Below are 25855 nucleotides of genomic sequence, written 5' to 3'. Positions count from 1 at the left end.
AGAGACCAACTATGGTGTTATGGACTCTGCTCCCCTCTCCAAGCGCAAGGGGCACCTGGGACTTGCTTCTAAGGTGACACAGGTCGTCACTCCTGCAGTTAGGTCACATTGTATGATGGTGACAGAAGGTAATGCCTATGGTTCTGTTGTTATATGAGGAAGGTACCAAGAGGTGGCTCCCGCGGTTAGACTATGTTCTGTGACAGTCCATCTGAGCAACCTGGGAAGAGAGGCTCTCCCACTGGCCCTGAAGGAGCAAACAGCCATGCTGGGAACTGGCCTTGGAAGGGGCCACATGGCAGGGAATGGTGGGTGGCCACCGGGACCTAAGGTCAGCCTCTAGCCAAAAGCCAAAGGAAGCAGGCCCTCAGTGGCACAGCCACGGGAAATGAATCCTGCCAACAACCACGGGAGTGTGGACGTGGATCCTTCCACGGATGAGCCTCCAGCTGAGAATGCAGCCACTGACGCCACGACTGCAGCCTGGCAAGAGCAAGCAGGGAACCAACTAAGCCACGCCAGGACATCTGGACATCTATTCCAAGGAAGTGAGGGAACAAACAAGTGTTTTAAGCAGCTAAATTTGTGGGAACCGGGAAACTAATACAGAGAGCAGTCGGGGCTCCCTGGAGACGCGGAGCAGGAGGTGGGAGTGCGCCAAGGAGATAGCTGGGGATGAGCATCCGGGCAGAGGGAACGCTGCCAGTGCAACTGAACGGGCCAAGTGCACCTGCTGTGTGTGAGTAGCACAGTCAGGTGGCTGGAGAGGGGTGAGTGAGGGGGCAGGGGTGACGGAGGAGTCTCAGGGGTGAGCATAGAGATGAGGGACAGGGTGGAGGAAGGGAGGATGGAGTGAGGGAGGGGCAGGCGCGAGGGAGGGGGCGCAGAAGTGAGAGCACCGACGGGCGCGGAGGGTGAACGAGCAGGCCCTCCCAGGAAAGGGCACCAGGAGCTGGGGGCGGGGCCGTCCACGGAGTACCACTGGGAGGCCTGGGGGCGGGGCCTCCTCCTAGAGCGGCGCCGGAAGGGGCGGGCTCTTCCGGTCGGCGCCGAGGCCGGCTGCTGGGCCGGGTGGGCCCCGGTCGCCCGGCGCGGGAAGACTGGCGCGCGGCGGGGCCGGGCGCGGGGGACATCGTTCCCGGGCGCCTTGTGGCGGGCGCGCTCGCCCCGTCCTCCAGCCGGGGATTCCGGGTTCTCTGGGCTCCCAGGCGCCGCGGGGAGGAGGGCGAGGACCAGCTCCGTGCGGATCGAGGTGAAGGCGGCGTCCCAGGGCCCTGCACACTTGGCTGACGAGGCCCTGTCGTTGGCGGGGGTGCGTCGTGCTGCCCCCTCGGGGTCCCTTTCCCCCTCCTCGGCACGGCTTGTGGCTGCTGGCCCGCGGGGGGCCCAGCAGACTGTTGGGGTGCACGTTTGCCCGTGGATCCCAGACCCGCTAGTGATGCAGACCCCCCGCCCCCCGAGACCCCGGCTTCTGAAGGCAGGGGGACGGGGCCAGGGTGAGCGGGGCTTCCGGGGGCCCCGGCCGCGGTGGCTCCCCAACGCTTTGTGGCACAAGGGGCCTGGCCCAGAGAGTAAAAGAGCTTACCCGACGTTGCGCGGCGGGCACCGGCCCTTGGGCCCTGCGCCCCTGCTCCGGCCAGGTGGATTGAGTGGTCTGTGCGGCTGCAGCGGGCACTCGTGTCCACAGGCCTGTGAAGTGAGGGGCCAGAACCTCTGGTCTACCCCGTTTTTAACTATTTAATAAATTGGCGTGCTGTGCACTTAGAGAAGTGGGTAAATACCGTTGCTGCCTTCAAGCACCTGCCAGCTCGACTGAGGCAGACAAGTCGATTATCTAGAATGTTTCCTGGGCACCGGTATGTGCTGGCTCCTGCCCAGTAACCAGGGATTCGGGGGTGAAAAAGCCATGACCCTTGCCCGCAAGTAGCCACATCTCAGGGCAGCTGCTGCCCCGGTGGCAGTCCTGGCTGGAGACCGGAGCCCTCCGCTGGGTGGGTCTTCACTTCATGTTGGTTCTTGGTTTTCTTCAGGTTCCCACTGAAGCTAGAATCCAGCCTCCTTGCCTGGTGCGGCGATCCTCTGCCCTCGGTCCTCTGCCCTCCGTCCACCTGCCCTCTCCAGCAGGGGTCCCCTCTTACTTCTACATGCTCCCCTCAGCCCAGATGAGCTGCCTTTACCTGCGATTCAGGCTCCCACCTGATGCTCAGAACAGCCTCCCAGAAGCTGCCTCCAGTAGAGCCTTTGGGGCCACATAGGCCTGAATCCCAATCAAGTGTAAGTAAACGTTATTTTTTAATGTTAATTCTTAGGGTATTTCTTTTTGTTGTTGTTTTTTAAGTTTATCTTTGAGAGAGCATGAGCGGGGGAGGGGCAGAGAGAGAGGGAGACAGAGATTCTGAAGCGGCTTCTGCGCTGACAGCAGCCAGCCGGTCTCAGGGCTCGAACTCATGAACCGCGAGATCGTGACCTGAACCAAAGTCGGACGCTCAACCTACTGAGCCACCCAGGCGCCCCTAAACATTTTTATTTAGAAGAAACTAGATTCTCAAACTCCTTATCAGGATGGGAAGTTTCTACAGTCGTCTTATGTATTGCCTCTGCACGGGGGAGAAGAGGAAAGGCTTAAAGAGAATTCAGAGTATACCTTAAAACATACATCACTTGGGGGTGCCTGGCTGGCTTAGTCAGTAGAGCATCTTGGGGTGTTGAGTTCAAGCCCCACGTTGGGCATGGAGCTTACTTTAAAAACCTGTGTTTTCACGCACAGAGTTGGATAGACACACAGATTAAAAGGATGGTAAGTAAGTAGATGATGGAAAGGAAGTTTCAAAGAAAAATATAGCACCTGGAGTGTTATCATGTAGGGCATCCCATTTGGGGGTAGGACAGCTTGTCAGGATTATGGGCCTCCTAGTAGGTACGGGTAGTCGTCACAGGTCATGAGATACCTTTGTTAAGAAGGTCTTAACAAGGAAGGTCTGCAAGGAATATTGGAAAATTAAAACAGGACCTGCCTTTGGAGCTTTTTCTTTAAAAAAAAAAAAAAAAAGGCCTTAATCTCATGGAGTATCTTCCACCAACAGTTAAAGAGCCTGCAGTCTGTCAAGGCTTTTTGCTAGAATTCCATCAGTTAGCGCTGAGAGAAGAGGCAGGTCCAGGAAGCTTACGGATGAGACAGGAAAGAGACAGGAGAGGGATGGCAGCAAACACGATGAGACGTGCAGGTGCTGCTTCTGCGAACACCTGGGCTGTGTGAACCCTGTTTGAATTCGTGGCGAAATTGGGATGCTGTTAGAGGGAGTTAGGGACAGGGTCCGTCAGGTGTTTCAGACATGACAGTGTGAGCCAGGTCTAGGTGATAGTTGCCTGGGCTTTGGCTCTGGGAGGAGTTCGCTCTGGTGAAGTGCTACAAGGAAGTCTGGGGCCGGGTCAGGGAAGAGGGAGTTGGGGGGCACTGGTTGAGTCCGGGAGGCCTCTCTGGGCAGGGCCCTTGGAGCAGAGCTCCGAATGAAGTGAGGGGCCGGCCCCGCAAAAACCTGCGCTTGGCCTGTTTCTGGAATCAGCCCGACACTGAGGCAGGAAGCGCTGGGTATGGATGAGGAGTCTGAAGAAAGCTGGACATGAGGACGGGAGTGAGGAGAGGGCCGAGGGATGGGCCCGGTCAGGCGCGTGTAGGGCTTGTAAGTATGAGGGACACCGGGGCAGGTACGGGGTAGGGGGTTCACTGGCTGCTCTGTGGACACAGACCATGGGGGGAGGGCAGGGCGCCCACTAGGGAGCCACCCCCAAGTTTGATCCATCTCAGACTCCAGGCTCTAAGTGACAGGCACATGCCACCTCTCAGCCTAGAGCCCCAAAAGCACATCGTCCGGTCCCAAATACAGGAAGTGGAGATGGGAGGGAGAAAATGGTGGGGGAAACTCCCGACTTGGGGACCACATGGGATTGCTGGTCATGGTACGTGTCAGATCCTACCAGACACAGGCCCGGAGGCACCGCCCCAGGGAGAGGGTTAGAGCGAGCGTCCCGTTTGGTCACGTCCAGTTTGGGAGGCCCAGGAGACGTCCAAGGGGAACGAGCACACAAGTGGGGAAGGGAAGGGGCCAAATTCCCCAGCGCGCCCCGCCCCCATCCGTCCCTTAGTGATTCTGTGCCACGAGAGTCCCAGCTGTGCTCTTCCCAGACGCTGGTGCGATCTAACAGTCCTGCTGTGGCTTCTCCACCAGCACAGGGGTTGGTGGAGTCTCTCTTTGGTGCAGACGTTCCGTTCCAGAGCCTTCGGTACAAGCTCGGACAGATGAAAAGCTGTGTGTAAAGAACGAGCTTTCTGCAGAAGTGGAGAATCCGGCCCGGCCTTCCCCAGTAGCCCTTCCCGGCTTCCCGTGGCCCCTCCTCCTGGGAACAAAGGACGATGGAAAAGCCCGCGGGTGGAAGGAAGGCCCAGACCCCAGAGGAGGAAGTGCATTCACTGAAGGACACACCCAAAGGAGAGAAAGCATCGTCTGGGGAGGAAAGGCCAAGTAAGAGGTCCACGTTGGCAAAACACGGCAAGGAACCCAGCCCGAGTCCTGAGGATGAGGAACATTTGTTTGATGCCTTCGATGCTTCGTTTAAAGATGACTTCGAGGGGGTTCCCGTGTTCATTCCTTTTCAGAGAAAGAAGCCCTATGGGTGCAGCGAGTGTGGACGCATCTTTAAGCATAAGACAGACCACCTCCGCCACCAGCGGGTTCACACTGGAGAGAAGCCCTTCAAATGTGATCGGTGTGGGAAGCTGTTCAGGCACAGCTCTGACGTCACCAAGCACCAGAGAATCCACACCGGAGAGAAGCCCTTTAAATGCAGTGAATGTGGGAAGGCCTTTAACTGCAGTTCGAATCTCCTAAAACATCAGAAAACGCACACTGGGGAGAAGCCGTACGAATGCAAGGAATGTGGGAAAGCCTTCGCCTACAGCTCATGTCTCATTCGCCACCGGAAACGCCACCCGCGGAAGAAGCACTGAGCGTGGGGAAGCCGTCTGCCGAGAGTCAGCGTTCGCGCCCGTGAGGACCATCCGGGGCGGGCCTGTCCCGCCGTCCCCCATCCGACGTCTGATGGAGGCCGGGGGCCCGCGGGCCGTGCGCTCAGTGCACCTGTGCTTGTGGGTCTCCACCACCGTCGGGACGGTCAGCCCAACCCGGTACACACGTGCTGGAGTGGGGTGCAGGCCATCTCCAGGTCGAGACACCGTGATAACATGGGAGACGCGTGCAGCTGCGTCACCAGAGACGGTGAGTGTGATTGTGTCACGGCCGTCTGGGCGGGAGGGACGGCTGGAGCTTGCGAGCGGCCCAGCACCTCCCCCTGCGGCCTCCCTGTGGCACCCGCTCTGGTCTCTGCCTTTTCACCTGCTCCTTCGAAGACTTCAGGCTGCAGACCGCTGACCTGCTGGGTCCCGAGCCCATCCCCGCACAGCCTGGCAGGAGGCCTGCGGTCAGGTCCCCACGGCGCTGCACCAGACACCTGCTGTCCCCACTCGGCTGGCCGTGGTGACAGTCCTGCGGTTTGTGTCTGGCTTCCCTCCTTGGGCTGGAGCACCAGTCCTGGGACTCAGCTTCCCCTTCCCCCACTGCATCCCCAGGAACTGGACCCCCTGGCCCAGCCCCCAACCCCGGGTGAGCAGCCCGACTCACCCAGATGGACCACTCAGGACCTAGATGCTGCCACCGTGGGAGATTCCTGCCCTGGACGCGTGGTGGGGGCCCCAAGGATGTGAGGGCAGCTTCGAGCCAGCCTGCATCTGCCGTGGGGGTCTTCAGACATGAGGCAGTGTGTGTGCCCTGCCCTCCGGGGATCAGCTCTCCAGGTTAGTTTCACTTCTTAATGCCTGCCCTCCAAGTTCCATCTTCTCCCCCAGCCAAGTCCACATGCTGTGCCCACCCTCCGTTTTCCTCCAGGAATGGTCTGGATGGGGTTCCATGCTCTGCAGAGCGGGGTGCGGTTTGTCCCAGAATTTCTTGACGGCACAGGGGGAGTGAGGTGACTGTCGGCCAGGCGGTAGTACAGCTTTTTACTAGGAAAGTGTTGATACCTACACTTGCAGCTATTCGGACCCCCGAAATGGGGATTCTGTCCTGGAAGAAGGTCCTGAATTCGGATGCAGACGCGTTTCCCAAACAGGTGGTCCCAGACGCCAGAGCGCAGGTGCTCACGGAGGGAAGGTTTCTCCAGGTTAGGTGTTTGCTCCTGTTCTCTGTAAAAGCTATGATGTTGTACACGCCCCTGCCTGAGCTGAGCCCCCCACGCAGCAGGCCCTCCCACACCTGACCCAGCTCGCCCCTGGTGGGACAGGATGTAGAGGGGAGACACGGCGTATGAGCCTGGGCTGGAAGGGCAGCTGTAAAGGACACGCGTGGGACGTCTGTGAGACCTGTGTCCACACTGTCCACTGGGCAGCAGTGCCCTCGGTTTCAAGGCTCCCCGTGTTGGTGTGGCTTGTGGCCCATCTCAGACGTCGTCCTTGTAAAAGGTGCGCGCTAAGGTTTCAGGGGCACGGGGTCATGATGCCTTGAGTACACTCTCAAGTTCAAAGAAACAGACAGACAAGTAAGACACGTATGTGTGCTGAGAGCAAGGAAGCAAATCGCTTGAGTGCCGGTCTGTCCTGAAGCCAGAGCAAGGCCGGCGGGTGTTTTCTGTTGAGAGCCGGATAGTAACTGTGCTTGGCTGTGGGGCCCCACGGGCTCTGTGTGCACTCAGCTCAGCTGTGAAATGCGGCAGCACTCACAGACAACACAGGCGTGAACATGTGCCAGCGAAGCTTTATTTACAGAGACCGGCGGCAGCCAGTTTGAGCCTGTTCTGGATGGAAAGTGTGTGAGGGCCACCCGTCGGTGCATGTCGCCGCCCTTCAGAACTGGGTGCTGGCAGGGGAAGCTGGGCGCAGAAGGTGGAAAGAAACCCTGTGGGGGGAGCCCATCTTGATGTACTGGAAGGCAGGGTGTGGGCACACGGACGTCAGCCATGGCCGTGGCAGCGCCCACGCACGTCCAAGGGTGTCTGAGGCCACTTCAGTTTCGTTTGGTTTTTATTTACTACAGTATTATAACACCCTGGGATGTGTATGTTAATACGTAATGTATCGTTACATAACGTGTATGTTACAACACGTGACGTACGAGGGAGCGAAACCACCGCTTTCTCTGTTATCCTGAAGGCCGCAGCCACTAGCACACCTTACTTGTACCGCTGCCTAATGGTGCGTTGACGAGAAGGGTTAACGGTTTCCTAAGAAGGGCACGTAGGCTGTTTCTGGTTTAGGGCATTATAAATCACGCTGAGATAAATATCTCGTCTGCATTTAGGGCCAGCAGCACAGATCCCCAGAAAGGGAATCGACAGGTGGAGACCATTCTGGCAAATCCCCTCCTCCTGGCCGTGCCGGATAGGCGCCCCCACAGCCCAAGGACGGCAGGCTTGCCCCGGCCTCTCCAGCAGCAGGCAGGTGGGTGTCCATAAAGAAACATACTCTGATTCTCTGGCTTTGATTTCTTTTTTTTTTATTTTTTTTAATGTTTTTATTTATTTTGAAGGAGAGAGACAGAGCATGAGCAGGGGAGGAACAGAGAGAGAGGGAGACACAGAATCCGAAGCAGGTTCCAGACTCTGAGCTGTCAGCACAGAGCCCAATGCAAGGCTCGAACCCACGAACTGTGAGATCATGACCTGAGCCGAAGTCGGACGCTTAACTGATGAGCCACCCAGGCGCCCCTCTCTGGCTTTGATTTCTGGAGAGGAAGCGAGTGGTGAAGGGCTCGGGCTCTCGGGCCAGGGGCTGCCGTCCTGAGCCGGCACTGGCACCGTGGAGATAGGAGACGTTGGGCACATCACTGAACCTCCTTGTGCTGCCTCGGTTTCCTCAGGGACGACACAGGGATGCTGATGGTGCTTCACCTGATCCAGTGAGTTAGGACGGGACGTCCCGAGCGCAGGGCCGGCGCCCCCTAACTGTTGTAAGAACGTCAGCCCTTAGCGCGCCTGGCTGGCTCAGGCAGTAGATGGTACCTTGTGCAACTCTCCATCTCGGGGTCCTGAGTTCAGCCCCACGTTGGGCGTAGAGCTTCCCGTCACGTGTTGTGTTCTTAGCGAGGTGGATGTTAGCTCCCGTGTGTGAGCGGTGCCCGTGCCGCTGGCCCTTGGGGCCCCTCCCGGTAGGACCGCGGCTGATTTCAACAGCATCAGCCTGGAGAACAACAACAGAAAAACGCTTAAAAAAAATAGACTTGGAAATGTTTTTTAAATACAGCTTACAATCACGAGAAAAATCACGAAGTCAAACTCAACTCGGTTAGTGGCCACTTTTGCCTCCTGGCGCTCTGGCGAGGCAGATGGGCCGTTTCTTCTGCGTTCGCCACCGTGGTATCACACCGCCGCCAGGCCCCAGAGCCAGATCTCCCAGATTAATCTCTGCCTTGATGGTTTTTCTGTTGTTGTTCAAACGAAACTCATATCCTAGGGAGAAAACCCTCTCAATAACCTGACTCAAAAGAAAAAAAATACATAATGGAAGTTATAAAGTCCTCCGGTCTCCAGGACGCTGAAACAGGACCTGCCAGAACCTCTGGGAGCCGCTGCAGCCAGCAGTGGGGACGCCAGCGGGCGAGCTCGAGTCGGCTAGCTGGGCCTCCGGCTTCATAAGAACAGCAGCAGAAGGGGGCAAGTAGCACGCCCGAAAGTATCAAAACCAGTGGGAGTGGAGGCTGTCGAGAGAATTGCACAGGCAGAAGTTGGTTGTTTGAAAGGACTGTTGTGGCTTCTGGGCGCAGCTTGGTCAGCTGAGTGTCCGACTCTTGATTTCAGCTCAGGTCCTGGTCCCAGGGGCATGGGATCGAGCCCCGCATCGGACTCCGTGCTGAGCGTGGAACCTGCTTGAAATTCCCCCCCATCTCTCTCGCTCTCTCTCTCGCTCTCTTCCCCTCTCTCAGCCCCTCCATCCCACTTGCACTCTCTCTATAATAAAATTTTAAAAAGGAAAAACAGATTGTTAAAGCTGGCATCGTGTGACAATAGAGTCCAGGAAAAGGGAAGGAGCCGGTAAACTGTTCTGGATGCAGAGGGAAGGTGACAGCAGGTCGTCGGAGGAAAAGACAGCGCACCGAGCCAGTGGATGTGAGCGCGTACGAGGCGGGTTTTAGGAGAAAGGGCAGGTGGTGAAGCCAGCACGAGAGGGTGCCGCCCAAAGACCCTGTCACTGCTGCACAGAGTGGGTCCCCAAAGAATTCGAGTCAGGTAGTGTGAGTTCAAGAAACGGAAAATTCTAGTCTTGTGTGGACTCAGACACTGGAAAGAAGAACCGGCTCACCTTTTATGAGCCACTAGAGCCGTGACAGCGCCACAGCCAGCGCCGCCTCCTCCCGGACGGAATAGCGACAGGCCGCGTCCAGCGCGGCGGGGAAACGTCGTGGAGCATGACCAGACTGGGTTGTTTCAGGAAGGCCAATGTGGCTTAAAACGGCTATCATTTCTCACGCTAACAGATATTATTATCTTCACAGCTGCAGAAATATTTGCTAAAATCCAACATCCGCAAATAAGGAATACAATAGAATTTTCTAAAGCCGATGCAGAATATCTCCCCAAACCGTAGCAGCGCTGTGCCCTAGGGCTCCGTGTGGCCAGTGCCCCGCCCCGCCCTCGGGGTTTCCCCTCGGCGCCACCTGGAGCCAGGCCGGGAGTAACGTGTGCGCACGGCCTGGAATGGGAAACCCCTCCTGGGCGTGTAGCAGGCGATGCTGCTGTCTCCGTGGCATCTGACAACAGTCCCAAGTAAGGCGTCAGCGAGGGTGTAGCCCGTTGTCACGTTGAAGGTCGGCGGAGTTCACTGCGCTGTGTATGCGGAATCAAGCAGGTGCGTGGAGGCGCTGGGCAGCGTCGTTCGCGGTGGCCGTCCGCGGACGTGCCCCGGGAGTGTCACCAGATGAAACAGCTGCACGAGACGTGGTGTAGCCACACGACGAAATGCTACTCGGCCGAAAGAGGAACGAGCCCCCACGCCCGCCGCCACACTGCGGAAACGGTGCCGAGTGAGAGAAGCCGGACGTGGCCCTGCCGGCTGCTGTGCGGCGCACAGACGGAACAGAGTGGAGGTTACCAGGGGCGGGGACGGGAGACCTTCACGGGTGCAGCGTTTCTGACGGGCACGGTAACCAGGTTAGGGGTGTAGATCGCAGTGGTGGGTACACAGCGTCGTGGGTACTTAATGCCGCTGAATCGTGCGCTTCCGATGGCTGAAGTAATCAACACCGTGTCGATTTTACCACAGGGACAGAAGCCCATTGGGTTTGATGTGCTGGTAACAATATGCAATTTTAAAAAGCTATCTATCCGTTCGGCAGCAAAAAGAGCACGTCCCAGCAAGTTAAAGATGTGCCCTGTCGTGCTCATGTAGAAATTTCACTTCTTAAAATATCTTACAGAACTTTTGTGTGGGTGCCCAGAAAGCCACGTGCAGCGACGTTTAGCACGCGGACTGTCAGAAAAGTTGGAAATAACTCAAATGTGCATCAACAGTGGGCAGACCCTCACCACCACCTGTGCATCTCAGAATGCTGAGTGAAGTCAGTCGGTCACAGGAGGTCATTATTATAAAGCCAGAACTGAACAGCATGTTGTTTGGAAATATCAGTGCAGTGAAACGAGACAGAGACGAAAGAACGGCTCACACCAAACTCAAGACAACGGCTCCTCGGGCAGGCGAGGCCACGTGGGCTTGGGTTTTTGGGTGGCAGCTAGTTCCTGAGCCGTGTGGATGGTAAGCGGGTGTCTGAGCTCTGTCCCGCACCACATCACATACGCTGCAAGTTTAGGTGTGTTTGACACAGTTAAACCTTGGTTTGCAAGCATAACTTGTTCCAAAAACATGCATGGAATCCAAAGCGAGTGTCCCCATAAGAAATGATGGAAACTCAGATGATTGACTCCACAACCCAAAAACATTGGTATAAAAATGATTACAATATTGTAACATAATACAAAATAGAAAAATAACCTGCACTTGCCTTTGAAAACCTTTGTGCCTGGTATGAGGGAGACAAGACAGAGGAGGGTTACTGTGTAGGACCCCTTTCACCATCACTAACGGAATCACTGCCACCTATTGGCTCAATGGGATCTTTCTTTTTGTGCCACTTTATTTATTTTTATTTTTATTTTTTAATGTTTGTTTATTTTTGAGAGAGACAGAGTATGAGCGCGGGAGGGGCAGAGAGAGTGGGAGACACAGAATCCGAAGCAGGCTCCAGGCTCCGAGCTGTCAGCACAGAGCCCGAAGCGGGGCTTGAACCCCCAAACCATGAGATCGTGACCTGAGCCGAAGGTGGATGCTTAACCGACTGAGCCACCCAGGCGCCCCTTTTGGTGCAACTTTAACAAGGAACCTATCCAATGACACTCGCTTTCGCCTCCTTTTGAGGATTTCGCGGAAATGTGACATTGCATTCGTAACAGTCCCTCAGAGAGAGAGAGAGAGGGAAGAACCGTTGGCTCCGTTGTGATCATGTGATGTTCGGTGCCACTTGTGACCCTATTGCGAGACATCGCTCATTTATCAAGTTAAAATTTATTGGAAATGTTGGCTCATCTTGCAGAACAAGTTCCTCACAACCCAAGGTTTTACTGTATTTTATCTTCTAACTTTCTTAGCTTTTTGAGAAACAGGGAGCACTTTTCCCCCGGTTCTGTCGCCTTCCAGGTCTGGGGCCCATCCCCCTGACGGCGTTGGCGAACACCAGCTTCCATGTGACGGAAGCCAGCTCCTTACTTGGGTAGTTGTGGCTTCCCGACAACGAACCAGGCAATAATTGCATTTCTTTGTTCAGAAGGTTTTCCTTGTCCAGTTGTGAGAGCAGATCACCCCCAGTCAAGAAGGTCCTGATGCAATACGCCTCAACATGAACCTCAGGCCTGACAGAATTCCGGTCATTCCTGAGCTCCAAGGACGGACGGAGATCTGTACGGAAGAGGAGAGGAAACCCCCGGGTGAGCAGAAAGAAAACGTCTAAGGGACAGGTGGGGACACGTGGCACAGACAGGACGGGCAGCTTGGCGGCAGAAAACCCACACCGGGAGATGCCTGCCAATGAGTGGAGAGAAGGGGTTCACGGGCGAACTCCCTGAGGCGGGGGGGCGCCTTCACCTGGTTCCGAACCTGGACCCAGAAGGCCACAAAGTTCACCCCTCCGGCCCCGCCCCCCCAGGAGGCCAGTGCTGACACCACCGGCCTTCTAGGATTGCGCTGCAGGCAAAGTCCAGGACTCCCCAGCTCTCTGCTCCTGGAAAGTCCCAGAGAAAGGCCTTTTCCAAGTGTGAAAGCGCTGGGGTGGGGGGAGGGGCGCTGAGCATGGTTCCCGTTGCAGGAGGAGCAGTGAGAGGGCCCTGCCCTGAACGCAGGAGGGCTCTGCGACAACAGGGGCGCCATGGAGGCCTTCAAATGGAACAGACACGGGGATGGCTGCGGATGTCCCGGGGATGCAACACCGATCGTCCTTACCACTGGCATCCCGTGAGTTGGGCCAGCATCTGTCCCTCCCAGCCTCGTCTGGCCTCAATCTGAGGGAAGGTGGGAGCCAGCACCATGGGAGAGTGAGCAGTGAGGACCAGGTGGGGGGGGGGGGTCTGCTCCCTCTCCCCACAGATCGGGGGGCTGACCCATGGCTCCAGACTCTAGTCTCTGCCAGGTCCCCTGCCTTCCTGGGGAGCCTGTAGGCACCGGGATGTCACCTGGGCTTGATTTCTAGTGACCTCTTGTGTCCATCCCTAGTCTGGACACCAAAGTGTCATTTCTTCCCCTGCAAGTGAGTTAGGCCCCCAGACATGCCACAGAGCGAGGCAGGACTGGAGGTGGTCCTGTGCTCGTGGCAGAAGCCTGTGGCACAGGGACACTTGGGACATGTGCTCTGGACCAGGGCAGGCGAGGGTAGGGTTCTCAGCAGGGTGGAGGGGTCGTCCAGGGAAGGGAAGGGAAACAGTATTGGGACCAGAAAGGGCCAGTTCGGGGCGGGAGTGGCCAGGACAGTGGTGGCCAGGCTCCGGGTCTGTGGCCTGAGGACATGGCTTTGCTCTGGGGCGGCCCAGGCCTTCGGGGACCTCTGTGCAGGGAGCTTAGAGTTCGTGGTCTCCTGGTGTCGTCCTTACAGACTCCAGCCGCCTGTTCCACAGACCACGAGCTGGTGGTCCCCCCACCCCCCACCCCCGGGCCCCGGGACCAGAGTCCTGCCAGGGTGCAGAGCTCGGGGGCAGCCTGGCGCTGCTGCCCGGGGACTCTGCGGGTGTCCGAGGCCTGCAGGGGGAGTACCTGGGGGGCTTCAGCCCCAGTGCACACGTGATCCGGCGCTGGGGGCCCCACACGCCCCCTGTCCCAGCCCGTGTGCCCCAGGTCACTGCAGCCTTCCCCGCGTGGCATTCCGGTGTGAACACGTGTTTGTTTCCTGGTGAGCTTGAGCACTGGGTGTACCTGGGTTCTCCTTACACCGCTGCTGAGGTGCGTGGCCCTGTCCACACGTGGCCAGGCGAGGTGGCCGCTGGACTGTTCGCACACAGGCTCGCACAGCTGGTGCCGGTGGGCCCGTGAAATGTAAATTTCCAACTAGTCACGTCTGTTGAACTTTCCTTCAGTCCTCGGTGAGTGTGTTCGACGTCTGGAGACCTGTTCTGTCTTGTTTTTATCCTGCTTCCTATGGTCTACACTTCACGCGCTTTCTTAATCCAGAAGGGTGTTGCCTGGGTCCTGCACTCCTTGCCGGCTGCTTCCCATTCATCCCAGAACGCTTCTGTGTCCTATTTCCTGTGGATACTCTGTTTCCCTGTAATAAACCTCAGTTCTGACCCATTCACTGGGTCCCGTTCATCTCCCTGCAGTTTGGGGGTGCAGTCGAGATTCCCCAGGGAGGCGCTGCCTCACATTCACCAGACTTGTAAGAGACTGACGTGTCAATCAGAGGAGGATTTGCGGACTTAGCAGGAGAGTGGCCCCTCGTGTGACAACATACTGTGTCCCTCAATAGACACGGTCTTCTCGGCCCCAGATTCTGGGAAACTACCCGTTCCTTGGTGGCCTGATGCCTGCGGTCGTAGCCCTGGAGGGGGTCTGGGAGGTGCCCCGCCTGGGATCACCCCCTTCAGGCCCTAAGTCCTGAAGAGCTCAGGCTGGCCCACCCCCCACGCCCTTATTCACGTTGCCTTGCATGGAACAGCCATCCTCCCGAGGGCAGTCCTGCCCCCAGAAGGGGATATGGTAGTATCTGGAGACATTTTTGGTTGTCCCAGCTGAGGGGAGGTGCTATACATGTGGGTGGGGGCAGGGAAGCTGCCCAGCGCCCCGCAGAGCACAGGATGCCAGGTGGCAAAGGACCCAGCCAAGGACAAGACTCGAGTTAGACCCGAAGTCAGGCGATGGGCCGGGGTACAGACGGCTGTGGACGAGGCTTATGGGCTGGAAAGCAAGGTGAGGCAGCTTGAGCAGAAACCTGAACACCGACAGGATGCTGTTCGGGCTGAGGAGGCTGGTGGGACCGCAGGACCGGGGCCGAGTCCCCGGAAAGTGGGGCAGGGGCAGGTGGGAAGCGTGATTGGCCAAAAGGCTCAGTAGCAGTCCCCCCCCCCCCCGCAGCTCCCCCTCCTCCTAGGGAACAGGAGTGTGCCCTGCCCCACTTTGAAGCTAAACCGGCAGGGCCACACACGGCTGGCCAGGAGAGGAAGAGGGACAGACTGAGAGGGGAGCAGGGAGAGGTGAGCCCCCAGCCACCGCTGGGCCACACGTGGGCCACACGTCCAAAACAGAACTTGGCTTGTGGCCAGCGACCCATCTCAGCAGACTTGTGGCCATACTCTGGACTGAACCCCGAGTCGCCATGCCCCACACCCCACCTAACTGCAGGTGCTGTCAGAATTTGATCCCCAACACGGGTCCTACCCAGCCTGGTCTCCATCTAAACCACCGGTCTCCTCCCACCTCCCTGCTGCCCCAGACCAATCTTAAAAAGCACCTAAGATCTCACTCCCCTGCCCAGGACCTTCGGTACCTCCTGGTTCCTAATCGTGGCTTCCAGACTACTCATCCACCTTGATCCAGCTCCCAGCCTGCCTGGGCTCTTCCAAACCTTTGGCGACACTCGTGTTTCAGGACCTTTCACGTGCCCTTCTGCTTTGAATACTCTTCCCTCCAGCCTTTGTGTGACCAGCTTGCCCTACTCTCTCCCTCCCTCCGTCCCCCCCCCCCACCGTGATGTCACTTCCTTGGTGAGCTCTCCTTGGACCACAGAGCCCTCGTGTGCTTCCTTAAAGCTTTTACACCTGTGGTGTGGGTGTGTTTGCCAATTTGTTGTTTCTCTCCCACACGCACTAGAATGTGAGCTCCACTGAGGCCAGGAGCTGGCCTGTCCCAGGTATACCCCAGGGCCTGGCATTAGATCAGGCGGAGGGGAGCCGCAGGGGATTTTTACAGGGCCTGGCGGCTGGAACCCTGCGTGTGCGGGGAGTGAGGCTGGCGGAGCTGGGAGCAGGCAGCAGCTGTTCACACCTTCTGCGTTTTGGCAGGAGTCAACTGCTGAGGGCTGGTACCGGCCTGTCTCCCCCGCCCCCCCCCCCCCCACACACACACACAGCGAGTCCTTCACAAGCCCCTGGTCTTCCAGCTTCTCTCCTGCCTGGGGCCAGTGTCCAGATGCTTGGGCTTGGTCTCCCCTCCCTCCGCCCGAGCATCCCTGCAGCTGGGGGCTCCCTGGCTGTGGGTCTTCCCTTCCTGTCTTCATGCTGTCCACCCGCCGGGACTCAGGGCCAGCGCGGCAAGCAAATGCCTGGACGTCCATCCCTGCTGGGTTGGTTCACAGAAGCTGTTTCCAGCTATTTGCTTTTCCTAACAAGAAGGAGACTGACGCCTAAATTTCTTTGGGGGGATGTAAGAACGGGGCTGAAAAAGACTTCGGAGGAACAGCAGGAAGAATTCCATGTTAAGTTTGGGGAAATTTTGTAACAGCCGCTCCTCAGGCCCTAGGGTTTGGGAACATTTTGGTGGTAGGCAGTTTAGAGGGGCCCTTGAGACAGTCCAAAAAAGGAGAGTCTGTTTTCAGCCAGCTCCCCAGCAACCGGTGGCCGTCCAGAAGGAACACCGCGAGGGAAGAGGTGCCACTGAGGGTCCTTTGGGTGCAGCTCTTCGGTGGACTAGGGGCTGTTGCCGCCGGGACGGCTCGGGGACGGCGAGATCGCTGCGGGGCTGGGGGCGCTCGTCCCGTCCGGGTCAACCGGGCCCTCTCCGCGCCACGGAGGCGCCGGTCCTCCGGAGCCCAGAGCGTCCCGGAAGTGCACGCGCGAGGCCGGGGCGGGGCGAGGGCGCACTTCCGGCCGGCGCGCGGGCGGCCGCCTCCCGCTCGGAAGGTGAGTGGGCGCCGGGTGGCGGCGGCGGCGGCGGGGATGCTCGGCCCGGCCGCCCGCTCGCGCTCGCGTGTCGTCCCCGCGGGCCCCGCCCCGGGCGTCCCCGCGCCGCCGTGACCGTGGCCCGGGCTCGGCCGGTGGGGCGCGGGTGACCGCCCAGCCGGAGCGGAGGCCTCCGCGGGGTAGCGGGCCGCAGCGGGCTCACTGGCCCCTGGCGATCGCGAGGGTCCGCTTGCTGGGCGCCTCCTCACGCCCCCGGAACCCCGGCGACGGGGTCGTCGCGGTGCCCGCTTTGCAGGTGGGGAACGGAGGCTCCGAGAAGTCCGCAGTCGCGAGTGTGAGCGCCGGACCTCAGCCGGGGCGGGCAGCGCTCCGCCGCCTAGGGCCCCGAGAGCGGGCCCTTCCCCGCGGGGCGCGGGCTCCAGGCCGGGAGCAGAGCGGGGGCGGGGGGGCGGGGAAGGTCAGCCGCTGGCCGGGGCATCTCTGTCTCCTCCGCCTCCAGTCGGTTGCAGCAGTGTGGCCCCAGAGTTTGTGCTCGCGTCCCGGTGGGCGTCCCTGTGTGAGCGCCACCTCCGCGCAGACGGCCCGGGGCGGAGGCGGGGGGCGGGTGCGTGCCCTGTCCCAGACGAGTCCCAGCAGGTTAGCCGAGTAACAAGATGAGAGTTAGGAGCGTGGGGACCTGCACCCAGATGTCATGCCTGCAGCCCCACCCTGTGTCCGCTTATGTCCACTTCCCTGAGTGTCTGTGGCCCTTCCCATCACCAGGGACGGAGGGCTGCCCAGGAGGCGGGGGCTGACCGGGATGGCCCAGGCGCCACTGAGGAGCCCTGTTGGGGCTGCCTCCCCACTTCCTCGAAGCAGATACTGTTTGCAACAACTATTGCTTACTGTACTTTAACTTTTGTTCTTCCCATGCCCTCTTCACACCCCAGTAAGCAGTCCTGCTCCACCACAGTGTGAAAGAAAAGTTCTCAAGTGGGACCGAACCACTCTTGCAAACCACATCAAAGCAGAGTACCTTCCACCGCAAAGGAGGCTCGGGCAGTCAGATGTGGTTGGCAGCCTGCAGCCTCTGAGGGCTCTTCAGGGTCTGAGGAGGACGGTTTTCCTCCCAGGAATTGTGTTAAGATTTAATCTAGAATGTTTGTGCTCCAGCAGGCAGAGTTCAGTTTCCCACCCTCCTCCTCCTCCTGCGGTTCAGTACACCCGCAACCCGCTGCTGTAGTGTGGGAGGTTTTCAGGAAGGTGCAGCGTGCCTTAGGGTGTGGGCTGGGAGGACACTGAGGACATCGTTGGGATGAGGGCTCAGGTCCCCACACGTGTGCTGGTGCCGCCCCGCGGTGGGGTAGACGAACCGGGGGCCCAGCTGCCTCTCACCCCAGGTCCCACATGGCACCTCTTGACATCCTTGCCCCTCTCCGCCAGCGAAGGAGCCCCCCACTCCCCATGGCTGATCGGCAGCTGGCATCGCCCCCACCCTCCACACACTCCTCCGACCCCCGTCATCCTGCCATGGTTTTCATTTCCCCAGGTCCCAGGTGTGCATACCTTCAGCAGGCCTTGGGGAAGATGGCGACCCTGGGGGACGGTCAGGAGCCCCCTCGTGTCCCGTCCCCTGTCAATCTTGCGTCACCAGGGACACCTGGAACCCACCGCCTCGAGGCCCGGCTTCACCTCCACGGTCATCAACACGGTACTCACCCTGCGCTGCGCTCCCTCCACCTCCCTGCACCACCCGCCCACCCCGCACCACTGGCAGCGCGGCCAGAAACAAGGCAGCTCACGGCTGCTGGGGCTCCTGCACCCTTGCACTTGGGTCGGGACATGGGCAGCCGAGGTCGAGGCCGGAGACTGAGCCTTGTGAGCAATGGCTCCCTAGGGGACAGTCCCCAGGGCCATGTTGGGCAGGCAGGGCCCTGTGTCCTCTTGTCTCCCTTTATGAGCCTTTGCTCCCACACCAAGAAAATAGAGCACCCTGAGTTCCGGGCCGGCTGGTCTGGGTTGGGGCCCCCAGGGACCTGCAGGGATGCAGCTGCCGACCTTGTGCTACCCTCCTGGCGGAGTCTCGGGATATCAAGTCACGGAAGTAGCCAATGACTAGTCAGGCGGCCGGTGCTGAGGGGGTGTCCGCGCCCCGTGGCATGCGGTGCCCCCTGGGTCTTGCCCCTGCTCAGCCGTCAGAAGTCCCGGGGTTCTGTCCACGCCCATGTTCCACAGGAGGCCTAGCCTTACAGCTCAGGACACACATGAGCTGATGACAGCCAGGTCAGGGGTCAGCATGCGTTTCATCCCACCTCTGTCCTAGAGTGCGGGCACTGAGCCCAGGGGCGTGGCTTGGGGCATGGCTTGCCGCGTGCCCGGAGCCCTCGTTGGGTCTCAGCGTCACAGTGAGCAATGGGATGATGGTTGAGACGTGCCAGGCTCTGTGCCAAGGGCTGTGGGTCATCTCGAGGTCCAGTGACCACACTCTCTGGTGGCCATTAACAGATGAGGACAGTGAGGTCCACAGAGGTCACGGGGTGGCATGAGGTCACACAAGGCTAGGGAACGTGTCATTCACCCCCCAGGTCGGTCCAAGGCCGGAAGGGCAGCAGCGCCTAGCTGGCCCCTGCCCATCCCTGGGGTGGGCCGGCCTGGGGGTGTGGGGTGGGTACGGAGCTAGGGGCGGCCGCCTCCCCCCGCACGATGGTTCAGGGCCTTGGCCGGGGCTCCCCCGTGGTTGTGCTCCTGCCCCGTGCGGTCGGGACTCTGAGGCCCACCCTTAACCTCCACATTTTCCCCCCACCCTCACCACCGCCTGCAAGGCAGGACCTATCCCCATGTTCCGGACAGGGACATGGGGGCCCAGACGGGAGCCAATGGAGGCCAGTGGGACTGAGAACACATCAGGCCGACTCAAGCCCATGCCCTCAACTCCCTCCCCTCACCGGGCCCAGCAAGCCGTGGCTCACGGCTCACAGCTCCTAAGTGGCATGGACGCGGGACCGGGGCGGGGCTGTCCTGGAAGCCATGCTGACCACATTGGCTCTGCGGGATGAGAAGGCTGGTGCCCAGGATGCAGGCCCTCGAGCCCACGCGGCTTGGGGCTGCCCCTGGTCCAGTCTCCAGGTAGCAAGAGCCCGGAGGGGCCCGCTTGGCCCCCTGAATCACATCCAAGTGCCTTGTGTGCCTGGGACTTTGCCCAGTGAGAGGCAGTGTTGGCCCCAAACAGCAGCCTCAGCGCTCCCTGGACCGTCCAGGGGCAAGTGGGCAGGGCCTGCCGGCCAGGGAACGAACCGGGGTTGACCCTAAAGAAGAGAGAGGCGGGGCCTCCAGCAGGCCCTCCTTGCAGGCTCTGAGGGGTGTGGTCACTGAAGGAGGGGGCGTGGCTGGAGGGGAGGCGGAGGGAGGAGAGGCGATGCTTTCGTCCCTCCTGGAAACTGACCCAGCGTCGTCGAGAACCGGCCCCGCCACCAGTCGGTTCCCCGGGGCAGGATCTACCCCTCGCGGTCTCGAGCTCATTTCTTCTGTTGGGGCGGTTCCTCGGTGCTCCAGTGTCTTCCCTGGAGAGACCCCAGCATTTCAGGAACCTGCCCAGGGCCCTCCAGCCAGGGGGGCTGGGACTTCTGGAGCCCCAGCTTCCCAACTCCCAGGCCAGAGTTGGTGAGGTGGGCCAGAAAGCACAATGGGGGTGGGGTCCACCCTGTGAAGCCTGGGGCCCCTCACACTCCCCCCCCCCCTCCGGGACTGGATCCCATTAGTCTCCCACGTCCTCCTTACACAAGAGCCAGTTTCTAACTCTGGCTGAGCACAGTGCTGGCGGGTTGTGAGGGTGTCGGGCAAGCCGTTGGTCCGCCAGAGCAGGTGAAGGGAGCCACATGCGCACAGGGCACTTGGCTGGCCCCTGGGGGTGGTGTGGGCATAAAGTCGCCGAGGCTGCCCCTCCCTGTGCCTCCAGAGCAGGGAGCTGGGCAGGAGGGGTGCAGACACATTGGGAGCCAGATCTGTGCTGACCCAGCCAAGGGGCCTGCCACAACAAGGCTGTGCTTCCAGAATGTGTTCTGGAAGGTATGGTCTGGAGCCCTGCAGCTGGAGGGACAGTCCGTGGGCAGGAGCAAGTGACAGAGAAAGACACGTGGCCCCAGGGTGGGCGGGACGAGCTGTGTAGCGGGGGGCAGCGCCACCCCCCACCCCCAGCCAGGGGCTGGCCTTCCAGACCAGGCCCCTGGCTTTGGCACCTGAGACCTGAACTCTGGCTCCCCCCCACCCCACTCACTCCTCCCCTCGTGCACACCGAGCATGGACTTCCCGTACCACTTTATGAACAAGGAGCACCCCCTCCTTCTAGAAAAGTTCCTGTTGCTCCGTGGCCCCAGAACCCCACCCACAGCCTCCCTCGCCCCCGGAAGGCCGGCCCCAGGCTTGGGCGCCTCCGCTGAGGTAGAGCAGGCCTCTCCCTGGTGCAGGTGCCGTGTCACAGCCTCCCCAGAGGCGGCCGGTGTCGGGGGACGTGGCACTGGGCAGCGTGGGAGGGTGCTTCAGGATGGGGCCCCGTGAGCAGGAACCAGCATGTCCGCCCGGTGGGACGCAGCCCGGCCAGGGCCCGCGCCCTTCACGGAGGGTGGGGGGCAGTTGGGGGCCCAGGGAGGGGAACGTGTGCCGGTTGCACCCCAGGAAGGCCCAGGCGGCTCTGCTTAGGGCACACACCCTTGCCCCTACTCCAGAGCAGCCAAGCAGTGCCTCGGGACCCTCGCGCTCAGGAGAGGGGTGTCCCGTGGCTGCAGCATCTACCCAAATGGCTCTTGGAGAGCACCAGCTCCACGGGGGCACCACCCAGGAGCGGGTGGCACCTGCAGGCAGCTGGTGGAGGCCTGGGCTGGATTGGAGAGGAGGGGGAGATGAGCCCCGTCCCCTGTGCCCCCAGACTCCCCTGGCTGCCGCCCTGAGGTGCTCTCCCAGCCACCGCAGGAGGAGGAGGAGCGGTCCCACCTGGATCTCCGAGATGTGGAGGAGGTCCGGATCGGCCGAGGTACCTGCTGGCCGGGTGGGTGAGCAGAACCCCGATCCCGGCCCTGCCCACGGGTGCGTCTCCCCACGGCTGCCCCGTGCCAGGCTCTGTGCCGCACCCGCCGCCGCCGCCGCCAGGACACTGGGTCCCACCCGTCCCTGGCTCAGCGTTCACTTCTGTCCCCAGTGGCCCCTACCCCGTTCCGTCCCGGCGTGTCGCTGACATTTCCCCGGGTTGTGAGTGCAGTCCAGAGCCCGTAGTCAGTCGGCGTCTTCCGCTCGACTGCGCTCCCATCCCCCTGCCAGCAGCCGGGGTGTCGCCCTGGGCCCCCTCTTTCCCCTGTGTAGTGCCCTCAGCCTCCACTTGTCCGCTGCTCTGGTCCCTCAGCCCTTTGCCACCGCCCACCCCGTGTGAAGCCGGCAAAATGCCTCCTCGGGGGCTCTGTCCCGTACACCGAGCTCTCCGCAGACGCCGGAGGCTTCAGAGCTTGGGTCCCTGGGAAGTCGACCCTCCCCGCCTCAGTGTCAGGAGGGGTGTGGAGGAGCCAGGCCAGGAGACAGCTGCCCCCGGAAGCGCTCCGGAGGGGCACGGGCCTGCGGAGCCTCGGGAGGAGGCGAACCCCGCATTTCTGCCGGGGGCCTGGGCAGCACTTTCGGGAGCGGGGGAGGGGGGCGGGGCTTGGCTGCCTCACTCTGGGTCTGCCCTCGCCCTGGTCCCCAGCACTGTGGCGCCCCCTGCTGGTGCCATCCCGCTCTCCGTTTCTGATTCCAGATTCCGAGGCGGAGCCGGAGCCGGCTCCCTCCTCTCCCCACCCCCGCGACCCTGAAGAGGAGGTGCACCAGGACAGGGGGCCCCTGAGGACCCTTCTGAGGAGCCTTCCCCGTAGACCCAAGTGTGGGGACAGCTTTGGGCAGGAGTCCAGCTCGGAGCGGCCCACGGGCCAGCCGCCGGGGACCGCGCCCTGCCCCCAGAAGAGGGGCACCTGGCGCGTGACGCCGCCGCCGCAGGGAGCCTCCGGGACCGAGGGGGACCCCGAGCGGGCCGCCGAGCCGGAGGGCGGCTTCGGCAGGGGCCCGGGCCCCGGGGTCCGGCAGGGCGGCCCGCGGGCCGGGAAGCCGCACAGGTGCGAGGCCTGCGGCAAGAGCTTCAAGTACAAGTCGCTGCTGCTCAAGCACCAGCGCATCCACACGGGCGAGAAGCCGTACGCCTGCCACGAGTGCGGCAAGCGCTTCCGCGGCTGGTCGGGCTTCATCCAGCACCACCGCATCCACACGGGCGAGAAGCCGTACGAGTGCGGCCAGTGCGGCCGCGCCTTCAGCCACAGCTCGCACTTCACGCAGCACCTGCGCGTCCACAACGGCGAGAAGCCCTACGAGTGCGGCGAGTGCGGCCAGGCCTTCAGCCAGAGCTCCAACCTGGTGCGGCACCAGCGGCTGCACACGGGCGAGAAGCCGTACGCCTGCAGCCAGTGCGGCAAGGCCTTCATCTGGAGCTCCGTGCTCATCGAGCACCAGCGCATCCACACGGGCGAGAAGCCGTACGAGTGCCCCGACTGCGGCAAGGCCTTCCGCGGCCGCTCGCACTTCTTTCGGCACCTGCGGACCCACACGGGCGAGAAGCCCTTTGCCTGCGGCGCCTGCGGCAAGGCCTTCGGCCAGAGCTCGCAGCTCATCCAGCACCAGCGGGTGCACTACCGGGAGTAGCGCGCGGCAGGCGGCCTGCGGCCCCGGGTGGGGGTGGGGGGCGGCGGGGCGGCCCCCGATGGAGGGGGAGGCTCCGGAGAGAGGGCCCCCGCCTCCTGCCCCCGTCCTGCTCGGCGCCGGCAGCCCCGCGGGCCGAGTGGCCCGAATAAATTCTTTTTGATTGACGGAAGTAGGAGTCGCTCCTGCCTGTCCCTGGAGAGGAGTGTCCCGCGTCTGGTCTCCCGGGACCTCCTGGCGGTCCTAACTGACCTGGGCCTGGAGGCCTCATGACTGACCTGGAGCCACAGCCGGGTGTTTCCAGACGCAGAGAGCCAAGGCGGGGCGGGCGAGGTCGGGGCTCACCCTGCCTCTGCCCCAGACGGGGTGCCTCCTGTCGGTTCCCGCAGCCGCAGCCACGGGCCAAGTGCTCCAGACACCAGAAGGTGGGGCCCGGACCGTGCGCCTCCAGACAGGCCTAGGCCTCTGCAGCGGCAGCCGGGCCTTGCCTTCGGACTTCCAGTAGGGACAGAGCTCAGCCGGGTGGGGAAGCAGGCACCTGCCCCCTCCTGACCACTTGCGACCCCGCTCCGTCCCCACACTGAGGGGCTGCCTGGCCCTTCCCCCAGCTCAACTCCGAGCCTCACCTCCCCAGCTCCAAGCCTTTCGGCCGGGACCCTGTCCTGAGGGCCCTGCGGTTGGGCTGCCTCACCTCTCTGGGCCCCACTCCCAGGGCCCCGTGGCCACCAAGCACTTTGGACTCTCGCCATGCGCCCCCGCTCCAGGTGAGAGCAGCTCTAGGGGAGAGGAGTAGACGTCAGTCTCAGGACATCAGCTGAGGCGCCTCTGCTGGTGGCGCTGTGGCCTGAGAGAGGAGGGACGGCGACCTTCTTCGCACTCTTTGCCCTCCCTAATACCACAAGGGTTTTCGGGGCCTCTGCCCTCCAGCAACCAGGCCGCAGAGCCTGCACGCGTAGACCCCAGGGCACCCCGGGGAGCAGTGGCATCACGCCGAGCACTGGAAGGGTCATCCTGCAGCCTCTACGTGGAGAGTGCACTTGGACACCAGCACCAGGACCTGACCCGGCAGGCAGCCCCCACGAGCAGAGCCTGGCGGTCCTCCACACCACCCTAGACTATCCCACAGACACCTGTGCCCTGCACACCTGTCTAGAAGGACTGGATGGGGCAGCGCCTGCATGAGTCAAACCGGACCTTTTTGTTCTAGTCAGGCTTTCAACTGATTAAATGAGGCCCACCCACACTGAGAGGCAGCCTGTTTTACTCAGTCTACTAAATGAAATGTTCATCTCATCCAGAAACAGCTTCACAGACATACCCAGAATAACGTTCGACCAAATTTCTAAGCACCCCGTGGCTTAGTCAAGTTGACACACAGAATTCACCGCCACAAGCAAGGATAAGAATTGCACCTGATGCCATAGCGTTGGCCCAATGCCTCCTGCTACAGGTGTGCTCTCTCACCAGGACACAGAGCAGAGCTTAAAGCAGGCCCAGATCCAACTCCTTCCCTTGTAGCCACCAGAGGGGCAAGGGCTATTCCCAGCCCCAGGCACCTAGGAACCATCCTGAGGAGGGGGCTCTGCTGGGGGCCCTGCCGTTCACCATCCATCCCCAGGCCAGTGGCTATGACCAGGGAGATGGGCCTTAGACACTGCCTTCAGCCTGACTCCTCAGTCACACCACCTGCCTGGGCGGAGCTGCCGGGATGGGCAGACGGAACCAGAAGCGTCCCCTGCACGTTTCCGATGCCAGTGTCATCCAGACACTTGTCTTTTTCGGTTGATGTGCAACATCCCGTATTGGGCTACCTCAGATCCCCTGGGGTTTCAGTCTGAGACCCTGGTTCATGGTGGAGAGCCCAGAGGCAAAACCAACACGTGGTCTGTGGAGCCATCTGCCGTGTGCCACGTGCCCCTCAGCAGGCGGGGAGGGATCTCCCAGCATCCAGCTTCTAGGGACATTCGATCTACTTTGTAGCCCAGCTCTGCCACTCGCCCTGGGCCATCTTGGGCAAGGTACATACGGGTTGCACAGGTCTATTGGGGGTGACTCCACGTCACAAGGTTTCTGTGAGCACTAAATGAGATTGTGTGAAGAACCGGCAGACACAGGCCAGAGTCAGAAGTTAACAAGTATGGGTTCCTAACCCTCATGGCCTACCATCTGCAAAATAATTATCTTCCCTCCCATGGTTCCTGATTCATTCATTCAAGAAACCTTTCTTGGGCCCCTGCACTGTGCTGGGCGTGTCCCCACCTAGGAGACTGAGTACGACACGGCAAATTTCATCCAACTCGGTCCTCAGGGTGCAGCAGCACAGTGGTGGCTGTGTGCCTCTGCTGCAAGACTGAACAGTCACTAGGAGTCACCCAAGTGTGTCAGCGGTCGGATCCCCCGGCTCTATCTCCTAAACCCAAGGCTCTCCACTAAAGCACATCTGGCAGGATCCCGACGTTAGTGAAAACCAGGCAAACTGTTCTTCCGGAGACCCCTGTAGAGGAGTGCTTCTGGCCGGGATCTGGGGGCTGGAGGAGGGCCGAGCTGGGTACAGACCCCGCCGAGAGGGTTTCTCCGGCCGGGGTCTCGGGAGCTGGGGAAGGGCCGGGCTGGGCCCAGACCCCCTCGCGGGGTCTCCATTATACCAGTTGCGACGCTGGAAAAACTGCAAGCCAGACAGGCAGTTGCGGAGAGGAGCGCCTCCGCCAAGCCTAAAAGCGGCGCCCGGACGCCACCGAACCGGAAGTCGCGAAGAGCAAGC

At 60.9% G+C, this 25855-nt stretch overlaps 2 protein-coding genes across 9 annotated transcripts; both read left to right on the top strand.

Moving 5' to 3' along the window:
- Window positions 1–1065: 1065 nt before the first annotated feature.
- On the top strand, window positions 1066–11492 carry ZFP41 (ZFP41 zinc finger protein). 4 transcript variants are annotated; one of them, XM_032592007.1, is made up of 7 exons: window positions 1066–1252; window positions 2031–2274; window positions 4227–5273; window positions 5624–5848; window positions 7347–7486; window positions 10458–10792; window positions 11453–11492. In XM_032592007.1, exon 3 carries the CDS (start codon window positions 4412–4414, stop codon window positions 5003–5005), a length of 594 nt encoding a protein of 197 aa, XP_032447898.1. In that variant the 5' UTR covers window positions 1066–1252; window positions 2031–2274; window positions 4227–4411; the 3' UTR covers window positions 5006–5273; window positions 5624–5848; window positions 7347–7486; window positions 10458–10792; window positions 11453–11492. The 4 variants fall into 4 exon arrangements, with proteins under 4 accessions (XP_032447898.1, XP_030159629.1, XP_030159631.1 ...); XM_030303769.2 differs by lacking the exons at window positions 10458–10792; window positions 11453–11492 and adding exons at window positions 3564–3680; window positions 7575–7615; XM_030303771.2 differs by lacking the exons at window positions 10458–10792; window positions 11453–11492 and adding an exon at window positions 7575–7615 and having other exon boundaries at window positions 4232–5273.
- LOC115505956 (zinc finger protein GLI4) lies at window positions 7695–24337 on the top strand. Of its 5 annotated transcripts, none has more exons than XM_030303767.1 (6): window positions 7695–7943; window positions 11877–12018; window positions 12396–12541; window positions 17939–18100; window positions 21311–21434; window positions 22166–24337. In XM_030303767.1, the coding sequence occupies exons 2-6, from the start codon at window positions 11931–11933 to the stop codon at window positions 23095–23097; spliced, it is 1452 nt and encodes a 483-aa protein (XP_030159627.1). In that variant the 5' UTR covers window positions 7695–7943; window positions 11877–11930; the 3' UTR covers window positions 23098–24337. The 5 variants fall into 5 exon arrangements, with proteins under 5 accessions (XP_030159627.1, XP_032447897.1, XP_032447895.1 ...); XM_032592006.1 differs by lacking the exon at window positions 7695–7943 and adding an exon at window positions 11479–11592; XM_032592004.1 differs by lacking the exons at window positions 7695–7943; window positions 11877–12018 and adding an exon at window positions 15048–16410 and having other exon boundaries at window positions 12456–12541; window positions 21311–21415.
- Window positions 24338–25855: the final 1518 nt, after the last annotated feature.

This window comes from Lynx canadensis, chromosome F2 (genome assembly GCF_007474595.2).
Source record: "Lynx canadensis isolate LIC74 chromosome F2, mLynCan4.pri.v2, whole genome shotgun sequence".
Lineage (NCBI taxonomy): Eukaryota > Metazoa > Chordata > Mammalia > Carnivora > Felidae > Lynx > Lynx canadensis.
The sequence above is the reverse complement of the archived record's forward strand: the minus strand, read 5'-3'. Positions and strand labels throughout refer to the sequence as shown.